Source organism: Micromesistius poutassou (assembly GCF_964030765.1).
Source record: "Micromesistius poutassou genome assembly, chromosome: 9".
Lineage (NCBI taxonomy): Eukaryota > Metazoa > Chordata > Actinopteri > Gadiformes > Gadidae > Micromesistius > Micromesistius poutassou.
In genome coordinates, this window is record NC_140279.1 from 18,846,034 (window position 1) to 18,862,201 (window position 16,168).

The 16,168-nt window shown below is 44.8% G+C and overlaps 2 protein-coding genes across 2 annotated transcripts in view; both read right to left on the reverse strand.

The window, feature by feature from the left end:
• Positions 1–16,168, reverse strand: part of rabgap1l (RAB GTPase activating protein 1-like) — a 73,892-nt gene that overhangs the window by 31,699 nt on the left and 26,025 nt on the right. The window contains exons 12-13 of the mRNA XM_084473309.1: positions 14,632–14,725; positions 13,756–13,906 (exon numbers count right to left, since the gene is read on the reverse strand). Coding sequence (XP_084329435.1) covers positions 13,756–13,906; positions 14,632–14,725 — 245 coding nt within the window. The remainder of the gene's footprint in view (positions 1–13,755; positions 13,907–14,631; positions 14,726–16,168) is intronic.
• Positions 7,992–9,734, reverse strand: gpr52 (G protein-coupled receptor 52). Its single transcript, XM_084473312.1, has one exon. It carries the CDS (start codon positions 9,166–9,168, stop codon positions 8,047–8,049), a length of 1,122 nt encoding a protein of 373 aa, XP_084329438.1. The 5' UTR covers positions 9,169–9,734; the 3' UTR covers positions 7,992–8,046.

Sequence of the window (16,168 nt, forward strand, 5' to 3'; positions counted from 1 at the left end):
CACTAGGACTGGTCCAGATTGTACCAGAACAAGAAGGGGTTCCCATAGCTGTTCCAGATCATCTAAGGCACTACGGAATTCATAATATATTTCACTTGGTGGATGCTATTATATTGCAACCCTAATGGGAATTGACCCACAGACTCTTACTGTGTTAATGCCTAGCTCAATTGCCTAGCTAGATCAATTGAGCTAAAAAGTAATTCTTTAGATAAATTTCATACATATTCATTTACAATGAATAAATATCATAATATCACATCATAATGATTTTAATGATACACATATTTGAGATAAATCGAAACAAAATACCATATCATTGATTTTAAAGTATCGGTTTCCGTGTGATGAAAACAGGTTCTCCCGGGAGGAGAGCACTAGCTCCATGCAGTAGAAGCAAAGCCCAGGACTTGAGGAGCTCAAGGAGGGATTGGAGAGTTTTAACTCTCTGCAGACGGATCTTAACGTCTGACTGGCCGCTTTCTGACACTCATCACTAGTAATCCCCAGTGCAGAACAAAACTCCAAATGGCTTTTCTCCTGCCTCAAATCGCAGACAACGGGAGGGAAATGAGACAGAAAAGATCCACTAATTACACTCCCCAGGCTGCCACAACAACAACATAGCCACAACAACAATAATGCTACGACAACAACCACATCACAAGCAGAATTGGCTGATCCGCAATTGAATATACCAAGTACAAATAGAGACTAAAGTCGGTAGAAACTGAGCTAAATAACTATATACTTGTGTGTTATATATAATGTAAATAGATATATCATAATATTCCCAAAGATAAACAGGGCTGAGGAGAACGCCATCTAGCTCGGGAGCGCCACAGAAAGCAGGTCATGGATAATCCTCAAAAGCCCTGGATCAGCTAGTCACTTTCATAGCGTTGTGCGTCTGACAGTTGGTCTCTATATTTACATTCAGTGCAAAGCTGTTGACCAGATCTGCACACTTTAGAAGGGCTTTTCCACTGCCGCACAACGCGCCTCATCCCGGAGCCTGCGGGGGTCTGCCAGTGATCTCCTCGCCACCACACCCATCTGCTCCACCGAGCCGGGTGGCTCCATCTGGAAGAGGCACGGGGAGAAACAACCGGCTCCCTCCAACCGCCTGTTGTTTTCTGAGAATGACTGCACCGATGGAAGAGGCCACGGCCATATAGCTACGTCGCTATGGAAATGCACAGCATTATCAATACGGGATTTTCACACTGCCGTGGCCCGTTGCATCGTGGGAATTGGCACTTCCAAATTTCCATCTAGTTGTGGCTCTGACTTGAGAGAGATGTGGATGAGATTAGAGAAATGGCTACCGCGGGTTATGTTATTGGCACCTGTAGTGCCAATAAATAGCATAGCCAGGGAAAGGAGTGAATTCTGGGAGATTGTGATGGTGAAGCATCCAGACGCCTGTGTTATCGTCTTCATCGCAGATGTGATTTCATCTGTTGCAAAGTGAGGATGATGACGATTGGGTGTCAAGAGAACAAGCCTGTAGCGATGCAGAGATTGCTTTTCTAACCACATGATGGCTGCTCACTTGCACCGTACAACTTAGGCCGACCATAGGCTGTGTCAAGTAAGAAGCGTGTGAAAAAATAAAGCTGCCATGCTGCACGTTCCGTGCGCCATGTTCTCCATGTGCTTTGCTTAGTTAAAACAATAGGATTCTTGTTCTTGTTTGTGTCGGGCTACAAATATGTTCTTCCGCCATGTGTTTTGGGCTTCAGGAGCAAGGTATTTTCTTAAGGATCAAATTAGCAATTGAATAGATCATGTGACTTTAGACTACACAGTGAACAAATATATATATATATATATATATCTCCATGTTAACTTGCTTCACTATCTTTCTTTTATGGAAATGTTTAATTATGAACTGAATAGAGAGAGAGAGAGAGAGAGAGAGAGAGAGAGAGAGAGAGAGAGAGAGAGAGAGAGAGAGAGAGAGAGAGAGAGAGAGAGAGAGAGAGAGAGAGAGAGAGAGAGAGAGAGAGAGAGAGAGAGAGAGACATGGTTGATGGAAGGATGAGGCACAGAGTGACAGGCAGAGTTCCTATTGGTCCCCATGACAGGGTTTCGTTAAAGACTAACTGGCCTAATAGCCTGCTGTCACACACACACACAAACACATCCTCTTGTTAAACTCTCTGGATACTTCCTTGTGATTGGCTCAAATATCCAGGCTTTACAAAAAAACAACAACAACACTTAAAATATTACTATTCCCAATTGGGAAACCAAACCATTTTAGAACACAGACAAACCGAGACAAAAGGAGAGAAAGAGAGGTTCACACACCACACACACACACACACACACACACACACACACACACACACACACACACACACACACACACACACACACACACACACACATTAAGCTAGTTATATAGAGGGAGAGTTATATAGTGAGGGAAAGAGATAGAGTGAGAGAGTAGGAGAAGTAGATCGAGGTAAAGAGAGTATGGGACAGAGAGAAACAGAATGAGGGAGGAAGAGAAAAAAAGAGATTGAGAAAGACTGACTGAGCTAAGCCTCTAGTCCTTAGAGAAGCAGACCGCTGCTCCTCCAATGTCTTCCCTCTTCCTCCTCTTCGGTCTCTCTTCCTTGCTTCTTTCCTCACCTCCTCCTCATCCTCTTTCATCTCCTTCTGCACTTGCTTCTCTTTCTTGTCTCGTGAAACTTTCAGCCATGGAGTCTGTGCCTCAATGCTGGTCCTAACCACTCATACGGTCCCCCTCGTTTTGCAGGTGTTGACCAAGTGTTAATTTTTACACACTTTAATATTAAATGACTCACACAGCCAAACAGAACACCTACACATACAAAGACACAGTAAGGAAACAGCCTGTGTGTGCTATATTTTCCTCATTATATTCTAGCTGTGCGTCTTTGAATAAATAAAAATCAACAACATATGAATGAATAACAAGGAGCACTCCGCAGCCACCGCTAATCACCATTTTAATTGATCCCTATTTTTAAACTTCAAATAAACTCGCCGAAAACTGCCTCTCGTCTCCAGGCTGTGCTCGGGGTTGCCATAGTGACGCAGCTCCTGTGATGCATGAGGATGTGTTGTCATAGAAGACAAAAAGAGACAGAAGCCTCTTTACAGTAGTCAGTACATACGGCTCCACAAGTCAGTCCACACACACGCGCACACACACACACACACACAGTGTGTCCCTACAATGCTAACACATGTGGTTCCCATAATGATAACACAAATTGTCCCCACTTACAAAAGGAAGAACGGGGCAGAGACGGAACGATGATGGAACGATGGAGGGAAGATAAAGGAGGGGTGAAAGTAAGGATGGAAGGGTGGGTGAGTGATAAAGAAGTGACAGGAAAGGACAGAATGATAGATACATGATACACAAGTGACAGAGGAAGGCGTAATGATGGGGTAACGAGAGAAAAGTTACAGAGGGGGGCAAAGGACAAATTATAGAGGAAGAAGATAATGAGTGATGGCAGAGAAGCAATCCAACAAAGAACACACACACACACCCCTGGTACATACCTGTCTCAGATGCAGCCACCATTGGCGGATTACATTCCTCTTTTTCAATCGCATAGTATTGGTGAGTTAACTTGCGATTAATCGCATTTTTAAAATTCGATTTTAAATCCATTCCAATGAAGTTAAATTAGATTATCAAATGGAATGACACATTATCATTCATACCAAATGTACTTCATAAGCAAAAACTAGACCAAGTGATCTTGAGGGAGTTTTATTGACTCACTCAGTGTGGGGTTAATATGAAACTACTTTCATATTACTCATATTACATATTACTTAATTACTACTATTGTAAACCAACAGTTACTACAAGTGTAGTGATATTCAAATAAGTAGCACCACAGATTTTGGAATTGTAAACAGACAGTCACTTACTGCAAGTGTAATTGAATGTAAAGTAAGTGGAACTAAAAACCAAAATTTTTATTAATCGTGTCAAAATAAGATTGTGTTAACGCGCTCATTTTGACAGCCCTAATATATATATATATATATATATATATATATATATATATATATATATATATATATATATATATATATATATATATATATATCATTATTATATATTAGTATTTTGACTCTTTAAATTATATGACAGATTTAGACATATTTGTGACATAGACGTATGTGTGCGTGCGTACACAACACGTATGTATGACATGCGTGTATGTGCATGTCCTTCGTGTGTCACCAAAGCGGTCTATGTGTTTGGCTTCATCTCTCATTACACCTCTCCCACTTCTCCTCTCCTCTCTTCTCCTCCCTCGCTCGAACACAGGCGCAGGTGTTTCCCCCGTCATCCACGGGGGGGGGGGGGGGGATTAGATACAGTCGGATACCACGGAGAGTGAGCGAGGGAGTGAGCGAGGGAGTGAGCGACTCCGCCACTTCCGGGAGTACAGTGAACAAGCAATAGGACAAGCAATATGGACTTGGGAAACCAAAGCTATGTTGATACAGTTGCCACATCCAATTGGCTCAAATTAGTCAGTTGTGTTATGTCAGTTAGGTTGACATTACCATTGTGCCAAGTTCAGGCTGTCACAAATGTCAAATTGTAGTAATAAGTGATTCGCCAGAGGGGGCACTGAGGTGATTCAGTGTTTTAGGATTCATCTGAAAAGCCATTGAAGACATGAGAGAATGAGAAATACAAGTTAATATATTGTCTAATTATATACTATATATTGTAGCTAGAAGGTATGCTAGCTAATACTAAAGCTATACGGTCAGTGTGCTGCGTCTAATAGACGCGCATTAAAATATTTCAAATTACATAAATGTTTACTCCTGATGTATGTTAGTTTATGATTCTAACCAATTATTATGAGGTTAACAGGCATTTCATAACAAGGTCTGGTAAACACTTAACACAGAAGTGTGTTGTTTCTACTATGTTTGTTTCCATGCGTGTTTTGTAGATGGGAGAGAAAAAAGTCATAGTGCCTTTCCTGCTGTGTGCGTGTGCACACACACACACACACACACACACACACACACACACACACACACACACACACACACACACACACACACACACACACACACACACACACACACACACACACACACACACACACACACACACACACACACACGGTGCATACAGACAGCTTTGTTAACACACAGAGGACATGCACATACACACCTGTCATCCATACGTGTTGTATACACACACACACACACACACACACACACACACACACCCCCCCATTGCCTCCCAAACTACACACACAAACACACACCAGGTCTATTTTACTATTTCCAGGTTTATTTGATAGACAACTACAATGACAATAGATCTGAAATAAAAAAATAGATGTGGCACAGCATTGCTGAGCGGACATAATCTAGTTGACATAATGTAAGACAGAAATTGTCTGGCTTACAGCGGCCTAGTAAAACCAAACACAGCACATACACCGCTTACCTAGCAGTACTTCAAACACTACTAAATAAATAAATAGATTTCATACTACTTACATAGTACTAGTTATCAAACTAGTATCCAATTAGGCAACACACTGAGCAGTATCACAACCTTGTTAGACTACTTCTTTTAATGGTCTCAATAAGATTCGGCACACTCACAAGTCAAACAAAATAAAATATTTTCATATATATTCAATGTTATTTTGGTAGCTGTAATGCATGGGCTATATGCCTGGGTCCTTTACGTGTAACCTGCGCTTATGGAAATGTAAAGTCAAAATACAAAGTTGATAGTTTGCATCCAGTCAGAACTGGTGTGCAAACACTATTTAAACACACACGTGTTCTAAATCAGGATCACAATAAAAACAGAATCATGTAAAAATTACACCAATACTGCATTTTGAGTTTACTGCAAGCTTGCTTGGAAAGTGACCCATCTAAATGAAAGTTCACATCATGTCTCAACTGGAATGCAAAGAGATATGACTTCTAGGTTTTGTTCTCCACTGTCCAAAATCATTTGGGTCTGAATGTGGACCCTCACTTGGGGTTCTGATCTAAAGAACCCAAACTCTGATCTTTAATATCACTAGTTTGCCTCCATTATCGATGACACAGTGCTTAGAATTGTGCATTTGTCTCTATTGTCCACAAGAACTCTAAACATACATTTACATGCTGATAATAAAAAAACAGAGGAAGGAAAGGTAGGAATGGTAAGAGTAAGCTCCTAGAATATGGTTGGACTAGGATAGCGTTGTGAGACCTCATCAAACTCTGAAGCCGAGGACCAGCCAGAGAGAGATGGAACAAAAAACACACTTCTTTAACCCCTTTCTGAACTAAATAATGGATTTCCTCCTGTGATACTTTTTCTTTTCTTTACCTCTCGGAGAAAAAAAAAAATCATGAATCAACATTGTTAGGCACATACAGTTTTAAAGAATAATCTGGAATGGACCCAAGAGAGGACCAACATTACACAAAATGGTTCAATTTAATCACTTTATCAATAGTCTCAAAATAAGCATTGTTGCTTTGAACATTTTTGTTTCTTGCTTAACAGAATACATCCCAAACGATAGACGAAAATACAGGAATGGAGGAAATTTTTAAATGTTTCAAATTTAGATTTGACATCACCTTAAACCATTGACATGTTCATGAAAATGAAGATGTCCAACTAAGGACCATGATTTCTGGCGTTGCCAGGGCGGTTGCTAACAGATCAGATCGAAAGGCAATCTCTACTACACCTAAATCTTGTGAACGCCACATGCCGGCATGGCTTGGGCGGGCTGTGGCGTGTCCTACAGAGACCTGGTGACCTGGTAACAGTCTTGGCACGTTAGGATAGAAACAAATATGGAGGAGCAGTACAGGACAAGGAGCACAACTCCCCTTTTCAATAGAATAGAATCGGATTGACCAAATCCCAATAATCTTCTAGTGCTGAATAATTGGATATAGTATAAAAACCAAACATATGAGGCCGGCCTCGAATTACAATGCCTACGGAAAGAGATACACAAAGAAATATCGAGCCAAGCCCCACAATGATTTGACCCAGCTAACCTCTACACCTCTTTTGTTTTCCCTAAGACACCCAAAGCTGCCACTAACACCCACTACAGCACACCTTCCCTGAATCTTTTCTAACAGGCTCTTCTTTAGCCCCCAAATCGTACCCACCAACCCCTACCAACACCCGTACCACCACCACCACCAGGGACTTAGCTGCCTCAATACGAGTAGACGGACCCTGAACCAAGCAGACCTGTTGGGGGACCAGTCCTCCAAGAGTAGAGCAGTGCTTACTTCCATTAGGAAACAACAGTCATAGCCACAAACACCATCTGCTCTCTTACAGTAAGGAAACGGTTGACGCCACTTGTGCTTGTACGGTTCGCCAACGTGGTCGAATGTAACCGATTTATTACCTTGTTACGCCAGGGGAATGGTGTTAACAAGGACACGTAGGCTGATGCTAATCATAGGGAGTATTCAAACGTGCTGTTGCAGGGCAATTTAGATTCAATATAAAAAATGATATAGAAAAACGTCAACATCACCCACATCAATCTTCTACCAAAATCAACAGACAATTAATCGTGTGGTCTCATTTGACGATTTAATGGCAATGTTTGTGAATCTTTCACAATTTACAGTGGTGACTTCCTATGGGCTAGCAGAGGACACCGAAGGAGAATGTAAACACTCAAGCCTTAGACAACAGCCATGCTGCAACTAGTTTCTAAGTGATCCACGTACACAGGGGGTGTGGGGGTTCTACCTAAAAAAGCAACAGCGCAGATTAAAGGCAGCCACAGAGTTTCTGTCTCCCGCTAGAAGTGTCTGTTTGGACACTACATCTGATTCATGAGCTCTTGATGCAAATAAATCCCTGTTCAACGTGACAACAGTCTTGCTAATGTCCACTAAGACTGTCACAACAAGAATACCGTTCATCAGGTTCAGCCCTGAACAGCTCACTGCTCAACATTCCCCAGCTTGTGATTTGCAGGTTGAAGAAGTCATCCGTTGAGGATCCCTCTTTCAAATGGAGCAGGAGTTGGACCTCTTCCTGGGCTTGGGCTGTCTAAAGTCCCGGTCGTCCGCCGAGCAGTGGCTAAAGGAACAAATGGTCTGCGACAGCCTGCGCATGCCCAGGCGGAACACGCTATTGGACAGGCTGTAGATAACGCAGTTGCAGAAGCTGTTGCTGATGGCCAGCCACGTTGTGATGAAGGAGAGGGCGGGGCTGTCCAGCACATGGGAGCTCTCCAGCAGGAAGTAGATGATGTAGGGCAGCCACAGCATGTAGAAGACGCTGGTGATGCGGAAGAGGACCATGGCGTAGCGCCGGTCGGGCCCGTGCCCCCCCTGGCTCCCCCCGCTGCCTCCCCCCTCCGCGGCTTCCATCTCCTGGCTGGGGAACCTGGCCCGACGCTCACTGATCTCTCGGTTGTGCTGCTGGCAGATGCGGAAGATGTGGTAGTAGGTGAAGCAGACCACGAGGGCAGCCGGCGCATACAACAGGCACACCACGAAGCCCGTGAAGAGGGCAGAGGTGGGCCATGAGCGGGCACACCACTCAAAGATGTCGCCGTGGTAGCCGGGCTTGCCCCAGCCAAAGAAGGAGGGCAGGAAGATCAGGCTGGAATAGAGCCAGATGAGAGCAATGCAGCAGCGCAGGCGGCATGGAGTCACCAGCTGGTTGTAGGACAGCGGCTTGGTGATGGCAAGGTAGCGGTCCACGCTGATGCAGGCCAGGCAGGCCATGGACACGCTCTTGAGGACAGAGATGACGTAGCTGAAGGCCTGGCAGGCCAGGGGCTCCTGGACACTGGCAGGGTAGTGGAGCAGGGACAGTGTGGGCACCAGACAGCTCAGCCCCACCAGCAGGTCGGCGTAGGCCATGGTCTGGATGAAGTAGCTGGTGGTGTAGTGGTGGAGCAGAGGGGCACAGTGGAACACAAAGATGACCGTCAGGTTTCCAGCGATGATGAGCACAGTCATTAGGACAATGACCACCGTCTCCAGCACACAGGCCTCCAGTGGCTCGTTTTGGCCCCAGCCCAGGGGGCAGGAGAAGTTGAAAGCCCGGCCTGGGAGCCCGTCTGCCAGGCTTCCGTTAGCAGCAGACGCCGGGTCTGTGCTCAGTCTGGAGTAGTTCATGGCTCTGGGCAACGTACTGGGGGGGGGGGGGGGGGTAGTCAGTTTGGTCGTACCACCCGCAATCTTCTCTCTCTCTCTCCCTCCCTCCCTCCCTCTCCCTCTCTCTCGAAAAGACTCTCCGTCTTGCTCACTTTCTTGCTCTCACATGATATACAGACTGGAGGGAAATCAATACAGCCTCCGGGAGCGAGGGGCAGCCGTCACGCCTCTCCTTTCCCCGTCAGTCATGCTCCGAGTGTGGGGAGTAGCGTGCCAGTGAGGAGGAAGAGGAGAAGTGGGAGAAAACAGTCTTCCCCGACACGACGGAGGAGAGAGCAGAAGGGGCTGGCGTTAGCACTTCTGTCGGTTCTTATTCCGTCATGCAGGCAGGGTGCCTGCTTCTTGTCTTTCTGCCCGTCCGATGCAACATCTTCCTGGGCCTAACGAGGACAGCTGGCAGGAGGATCAGAGGAACCACTCTGCATTCACCAGGAGAAAGAGTGAGATGAAACCTGGCCTGAGGAGCATTCAGGGATGGAGAAGCAAGAGGTAAGCATCAAGTAGACCTAACCCCCGTCCAAACCAGGTAAACCAAAAATTGTAAAACAAAAAAAAAATTGTAAAAAAAAGGATCAGCCTTCAATACACACAAATGGTCGCAATATTAATCCCAAGCAAATGTGAAGACTGTGAATTTGTGTGCGTTTGCACACAGTAGTGTTTCAACTTAACTGGACTCAACTGGAAATACTGACGGTGTGAAGACCTTTCCTTGGTGACTGGCTGAATCCATACGAGTCCCCGCATGGAGGTTAAACATCCCAGTGAGCAGACACCAAGCCATGGCTGCTGCCCTTGCCGTGTCACGGCCCCATCCCATGTGTGCGCTTGTTTTGGTGGCTGACAGAACAGTGTCCCCGGGACTGTGTACGCCCTTTCTATTGTCAGAATCAAAACACAGACACGGGCTAGAACAACACCCAGATTGCAGCCGCTGATAATGTCATCACTTTCTCTCCGGGTTCACACAGCGAGCTCTGTTAAAGGGAGGGGCGGCGGGGCGGAGGCTGTGTTTACAGGCTGGAGACAAGAAGGTTAAACCAGACACATTCTCATTGGTCACAATTGTTCAGATCTTTTTTCCTGCGTGCCCTGAAACTGGTCACCTGTCCAACTGTCCAACTGTCCAACGTCAGGTGCTGTGACATTGGTCACCAAAACCTGAGCACAAGAGGAAATCCAGTAGAGTGGGCAAAAAAAGTTGTGTATGTAGCCGGATATGAAGCGACGAGGATGACTTGGTGTGTAGGTAGCGTGCAGGTGAAGTGCATTGAAGTGCATTGAAGTGCAGGCCACTGGGGTACAATAACCAGAGCTCCTCTCACTGTCTCTCCTCACCCCTGTAGATACCAGCACGAGTGCTCAAGATCATTTGGCATTCTGCGTGTTTATCCCATCTACTTGTCCATCCCGCAGGCACCGTCCGACACCCGGTAGAGGTGTGTGTCTGTGGTGTGTTTACTGGAGAGGAGCATCCTGAGGGCGCCTTCCTGGTCCATTCAAAGTCTGACGGTCTTCTTTAGGTATTAGAGAGAGTGCAGAAATGTACCCTCTCTCTCGTCTCCTTTCCATCTCGCTCCATCCGTCTGTCCGTCAAGAGTGGGGTGAAAAAAAAAATCCTACAAACTGAAAGGGTCACGTCCGTAAGCCACCCCGCCCCCCACCCCCCCCCCAGATCCCACCAGATCACAGTCCCACAGCAGAGATCAGATGAACGCGGCGAGTCTATGCAGAGCAGAGCGGTGACTGTGCTGGTGAACTGAAGCGCTTATTCTGCAGAGAGGAGAGTATAGAAGAGAGAAGCAGAGAGGAGGGGGAGCGAAAGGAGAAGCGAGGACGTAGCGTCTCTGTGCCGCGTTGCATCGAAGGCAGATGCTGTGACTGGCTCTCTCTCTCTCTCTCTCTCTCTCTCTCTCTCTCTCTCTCTCTCTCTCTCTCTCTCTCTCTCTCTCTCTCTCTCTCTCTCTCTCTCTCTCTCTCTCTCTCTCTCTCTCTCTCTCTCTCTCTCTCTCTCTCTCTCTCTCTCTCTCTCTCTCTCTCTCTCTCTCTCTCTCTCTCTCTCTCACCCCCTCCCTCCCCCATCCAGCCGGCTGCACCTCAGGCTCTGTGACACATAATTCAGCTTTCTCTCTCTCTCTCTTTACCTCCCTCTCTCTTTCCCCGACAGCTATATTTGGACATGTTTCCTATTTACAAAACACTTCACTCTCAGTCTATTTTCTATTAACTAGACCCAAGCCCCACCCCCTAGCCTCTCTCCCTCCCTCCCTCCCTTTGCAACCCATCCTCTCTTTCTTTCCCATTTACCCTTTTACCCTATCTCGCATCTCGCTTTCAACCCCCCCTCCCCCCCCATCGCTCTCGGGCTGCATTTGTTGGATGTTTTGGGTAGGTAATACTGGATACATTGGTTAAACTAATTAGACTGGTTGTTTGTGATGTTTGATGTTGGTTGTCTCTTCCTTGGCTGGCATATCTTGGAGGAAGCACCACATGGCACCTGATTATCGACAGGGGATGTAATTAACGTAACCAATAAAAAAACGGAATTCCTCCGGTACCACGCTGTAGGCAAATTAGCGCACTGATCTTCTTTTAGAAGCAAACACTTATTACAGTTATGTTTTTATTTTGGCCCGGACAAATTCAAGCAAACCCTGTTTAAATATTATATTTTGTGTAAAATGCCTGAAAATAACATAAAACACATGCTTTTTGACACATGCTTTAGCAATACTCAATACTAAAAATATACACAATGATACAATCGAGAGAATACAAAAGAACATGTTCAAGACAGCACGGGAAGCTAGCGAAAGGGATATAAGTCAGAGAAATTGCTTAAGAGAGTGTACGTGAGAGAAGATCAGAGAGAACATAAGAACATGAGTCAAGCTTATAGGAATATAAATTACAATCCCTTATAATAGTTGGGATAACAAAGAGCAAGGGAATATGCAAAAGATACGGAGTAGTGGGGATCTTTCTGAGATTGCATCTGGATGACCTTCCAGTGTGAAGGATATAAACCAGCGGAGCAGAAACAGAGCATTCCTGGGAGTTTAGAGAAGGTGACAAGGAATTAAATGAGCTCCGCCCACCTCCATCAAGTCCATCCTATATCAACCAATCCCTACAATATCAACTATTTTCCCACCCATCCCCACCAAGCTCAGACCATCTTTGAAAAAATCCCCTCCAATGCATGCCAAGCCACCTCCTATCTCCAACATGCCCCATCTACCCATACCAAGCCCTGCCAGCCATTATCAAGCACTTCTCACATTAGCCACATCCCTCCCACCACCACCACCAAGAACCTTCCACTCAAAGCAAGCCCCTCCCATTATTTTTTCCACACTGCTGTTTTCCCCCCTCCCCTTTAACAAACCACCACAATTGTTTTTTTATCGCTGATTATGGAGAATTTTCTGTTGACTCTCCGGTAGGAGGTCAGCTCGATGGAGCTGAAGGCGGCATGAGGTGAAATGCATTGTATTTTATACATATAATTCTCCTTCAAGGCTGACACAGGACCATAACAGTAGCCAATGGGAGAAATGTGCTGTGTGTGTGTGTGCAGAGTGTGTTTGGGAGTTCACCAATTGTGTGTGTGTGACACGTGTGTGCATGTGAGTGTGTGACACAATGACACAGCAAGGCAATTTAGCCTCAGTTTGGTCTGACAGTGATGAAGAGTTTACTTTAAAAAAAATATATATATACAGCTCAGGGAGAAACATAAAGATATAGAGATCTGAAACACCACCGACCAAAACCCACTTCATAGAGTTTATATCCAAATCACTTTCTCATAGAAAATCACAGAGCCAAGCAAAGTCAGAAATAAATAGGATTCGTATAAGCATACATAATCAATGCATATGGTGCAATAGATATGGGGGATTAGGTCCAGACACACGACTAACAACTGGCAGGGGCCAGGGACAAACAGGACCTCTCGCAGTCTGACATAGTACCAAAAGTACTAACATAGTACCACAGTTGTACTGACGCACACATTGCAGGGTGAACAGCACCTCCAGCAGTCTGACATAGTACTACAGTACTAACATAGTACACAGTAGTATACTGACACACACACACACGGTACAGCGACAAACAGAAGCTCTGGCAGACTCTAAATAAATGTTACCGCACTTGACCGGTGCAAACCAAAAATGCTGAAATCACAGTAGTCGCGCAGGGTTCATAGTCCATTTTCCCTGTGTATCTCTGTATCTTTGAAGCTCCACAAGAAGAGTGCGCAAATGGCTGATGTTACTGCAGCCATGTTAACGCAGATTATAAATTCCATGGCCGTGCATGGACTGTCCGCAAATCTAACAAACTTCCTGAACACACGACGTCTTGAGAGGCTCATGCAGTTCAGGAGCCAATATACACTTCAACCCCAGAGAACCAATATAGTCTCGTCCAAGTCAGGACAAGAGAGGAGTGGGTATACACTGTGTGTGTGTGTGTGTGTGTGTGGCTCTATTAGTTATAAGTTTGGCAATTCTCTGGCAGGCTTTGTGTGTGTGTTACCTTGGTGATGAGTGTGCGGTACTCCTCCAGAAGGGTGAGTTCGCTGGGGCAGCCCGCCAGGAGCTGCCAGACCTCAGCCCTCAAAGCCTCGGGGACCCCTGCCCTCACTAGGGACCCCAGGCCCTTTGGACGGATGGCCAGGTTACCATGCCTGGTGCACACACACACACACACAAATGACAATTAGTAACAGCATAAATATAAAAAGTGAAACTCTCTCCCATGTTTATGCTTTGTCTCTCTCACTCTCTCTGTCATTAACTGCCGCAGGTTAATGTGTGATGTGGATGGGGCTTGGCAACGCAGTCTCTCTCCCTATCTCTCTCTCTTTCTGTTTGTCTCTCTCTCTCCACACACACACACACACACACACACACACACACACACACACACACACACACACACACACACACACACACACACACACACACACACACACACACACACACACACACACACACACACACAATTATATTTAATCAATGTAAAATACATTGATTAAAGTAATTTGCTTAGAGTACACATTCAAATGGTTTTAAACGGAACATCAGAAGTTCTAATATCATGCCCGGAGCATTTAAAGTACTGAAATATGAATGGATATAAGAGCACACAAGAAAAGACCAACAGATAAAATAGTTTCTATTCATAATTTATAGTTTCTACACTGTAGAATCCGATAAGAGGGGCTCGGAAAACTGGGTAATCATGAAGTAATCAGATAGTAATTAGAATTGCTGGAGGTAATTACGGCTACAATGAGAACCTGAGTATACTGTGATTAATATTGTCAGGCTATTAATCACAATTAATAGTCTCTCTGTCCCTCCCTCTCTCTCTCCATCACTCGCTCTCCATCTCTCGCCCATCCCTCACCATCTGCTCAGCATTCCTCCCCATAGCTCCAGAATCTTCTCCGGACAGTCCTTGGAAACGTCTCCTGTGCCACTGGAGATCTCGCTGTCGCTGTCTACACAGGAAACACACATGCCCCCACACAGGAGGTCAAAACCCACCACCACCAGTAATGGACAAGCTTCCAATCAAACCTCTTGCTTTATGTGTTCCATGTGTATAGGCAGAATAGCAATACAGTATGTTGTATAGTATAGTTAGCATATATATATTATAATATTTGGTATAGTGGGGGTATAGTATGTAGTATATAATATAGTATGTGGTATAGTGTGTAGTATATAGTATAGTATGTAGTATTTAGTACAGAATGTTGTATAGTATGCAATATAGTATGGGTGTATAGTATGTAGAATAAGGTATATTATGTGATATAGTATGTAGTTGTATATCGTGAAGTATGTGGTATAGTATGTAGTATAAAGTATAATTAAGCAATAGATCACGACAGGCTGTGGTATGTTCTCATTATACCACAGTTAAGGGGCGTTTTCCGTCCCAACGCGCAGTGGAGGGACGGTGACCCCCTTAACTGTGGTATAATGAGAACATTTCACTGACCGAAGTGATCTATTGCTTTTATAAAACGGTTACGTAAGTATGGCGAAATGAAAGTCATAGACACCCTCAATTTTGAAAAAGCGAGAAAGTCCGAAAAGCAGTCCCTCCTGGCTGCCTGCAAAGTGTACGGCAGTTGCTATGCAACACACCGCAGCGTCCTTCAGAGAAAAGGCTAGGCTAGAGACGGTAGCTCGGTTCGCCGGCAATTTAGCCTACTATCGAGTTCACTCACCGTGTGCCTATTGCTTTACAACATTTCCACCCTCTCCAGCAATCAACATATTTTTAGGCTTCAGTGAACTATGCTATCGCTTTTATATATAAATAAACCACAGTTTGAGTTAGGCGTGGAGTGATACTGAACTCTGTAAACTGAACGGGCGTCATAGCTGTGTGTATACGCTCAATATACAACAGTTGGGAACCAATCAGATCGCTTGATTTAAGCCACCCGTTTTATAATAGCTTATATAGTATGATGTATATAGTGAAGTACGTGGCATAGTATGGCATATAGCATGTAGTATATGATATAGTCTGGTGTAGTATGCAGTGTAGAATTGAGTATGGAATGCATTGTAAAATACCTTGTTGAATGCAGTATAAAATACAGCTTAGAGTGCCGAGTAGAATATGGTATAGAATGTAGCATTCAATGTAGCATCGAATAGTGAAGAGTAGTAGAGCATATCTTTAACCTCCCTGAGGGGCAAAAGTGGTTTACATACAGTCAGACTGCAGTGTCGACAACAGAAGGGAATGAGCAATGATACAGCTCTGTTGTGACATCAGCAAGCATATGGTAACTTGTGGCGAACGCAGGAGCTAGTTAGCAATTAGCATAGGGTAACCAGCAGCAGAGAGTAGGAGCTACTCAGCTAGTGTAGGGTAGAGGCAAAGCACTGAGCCCTCTGGACACAGTTTCAGACGTTCTCGT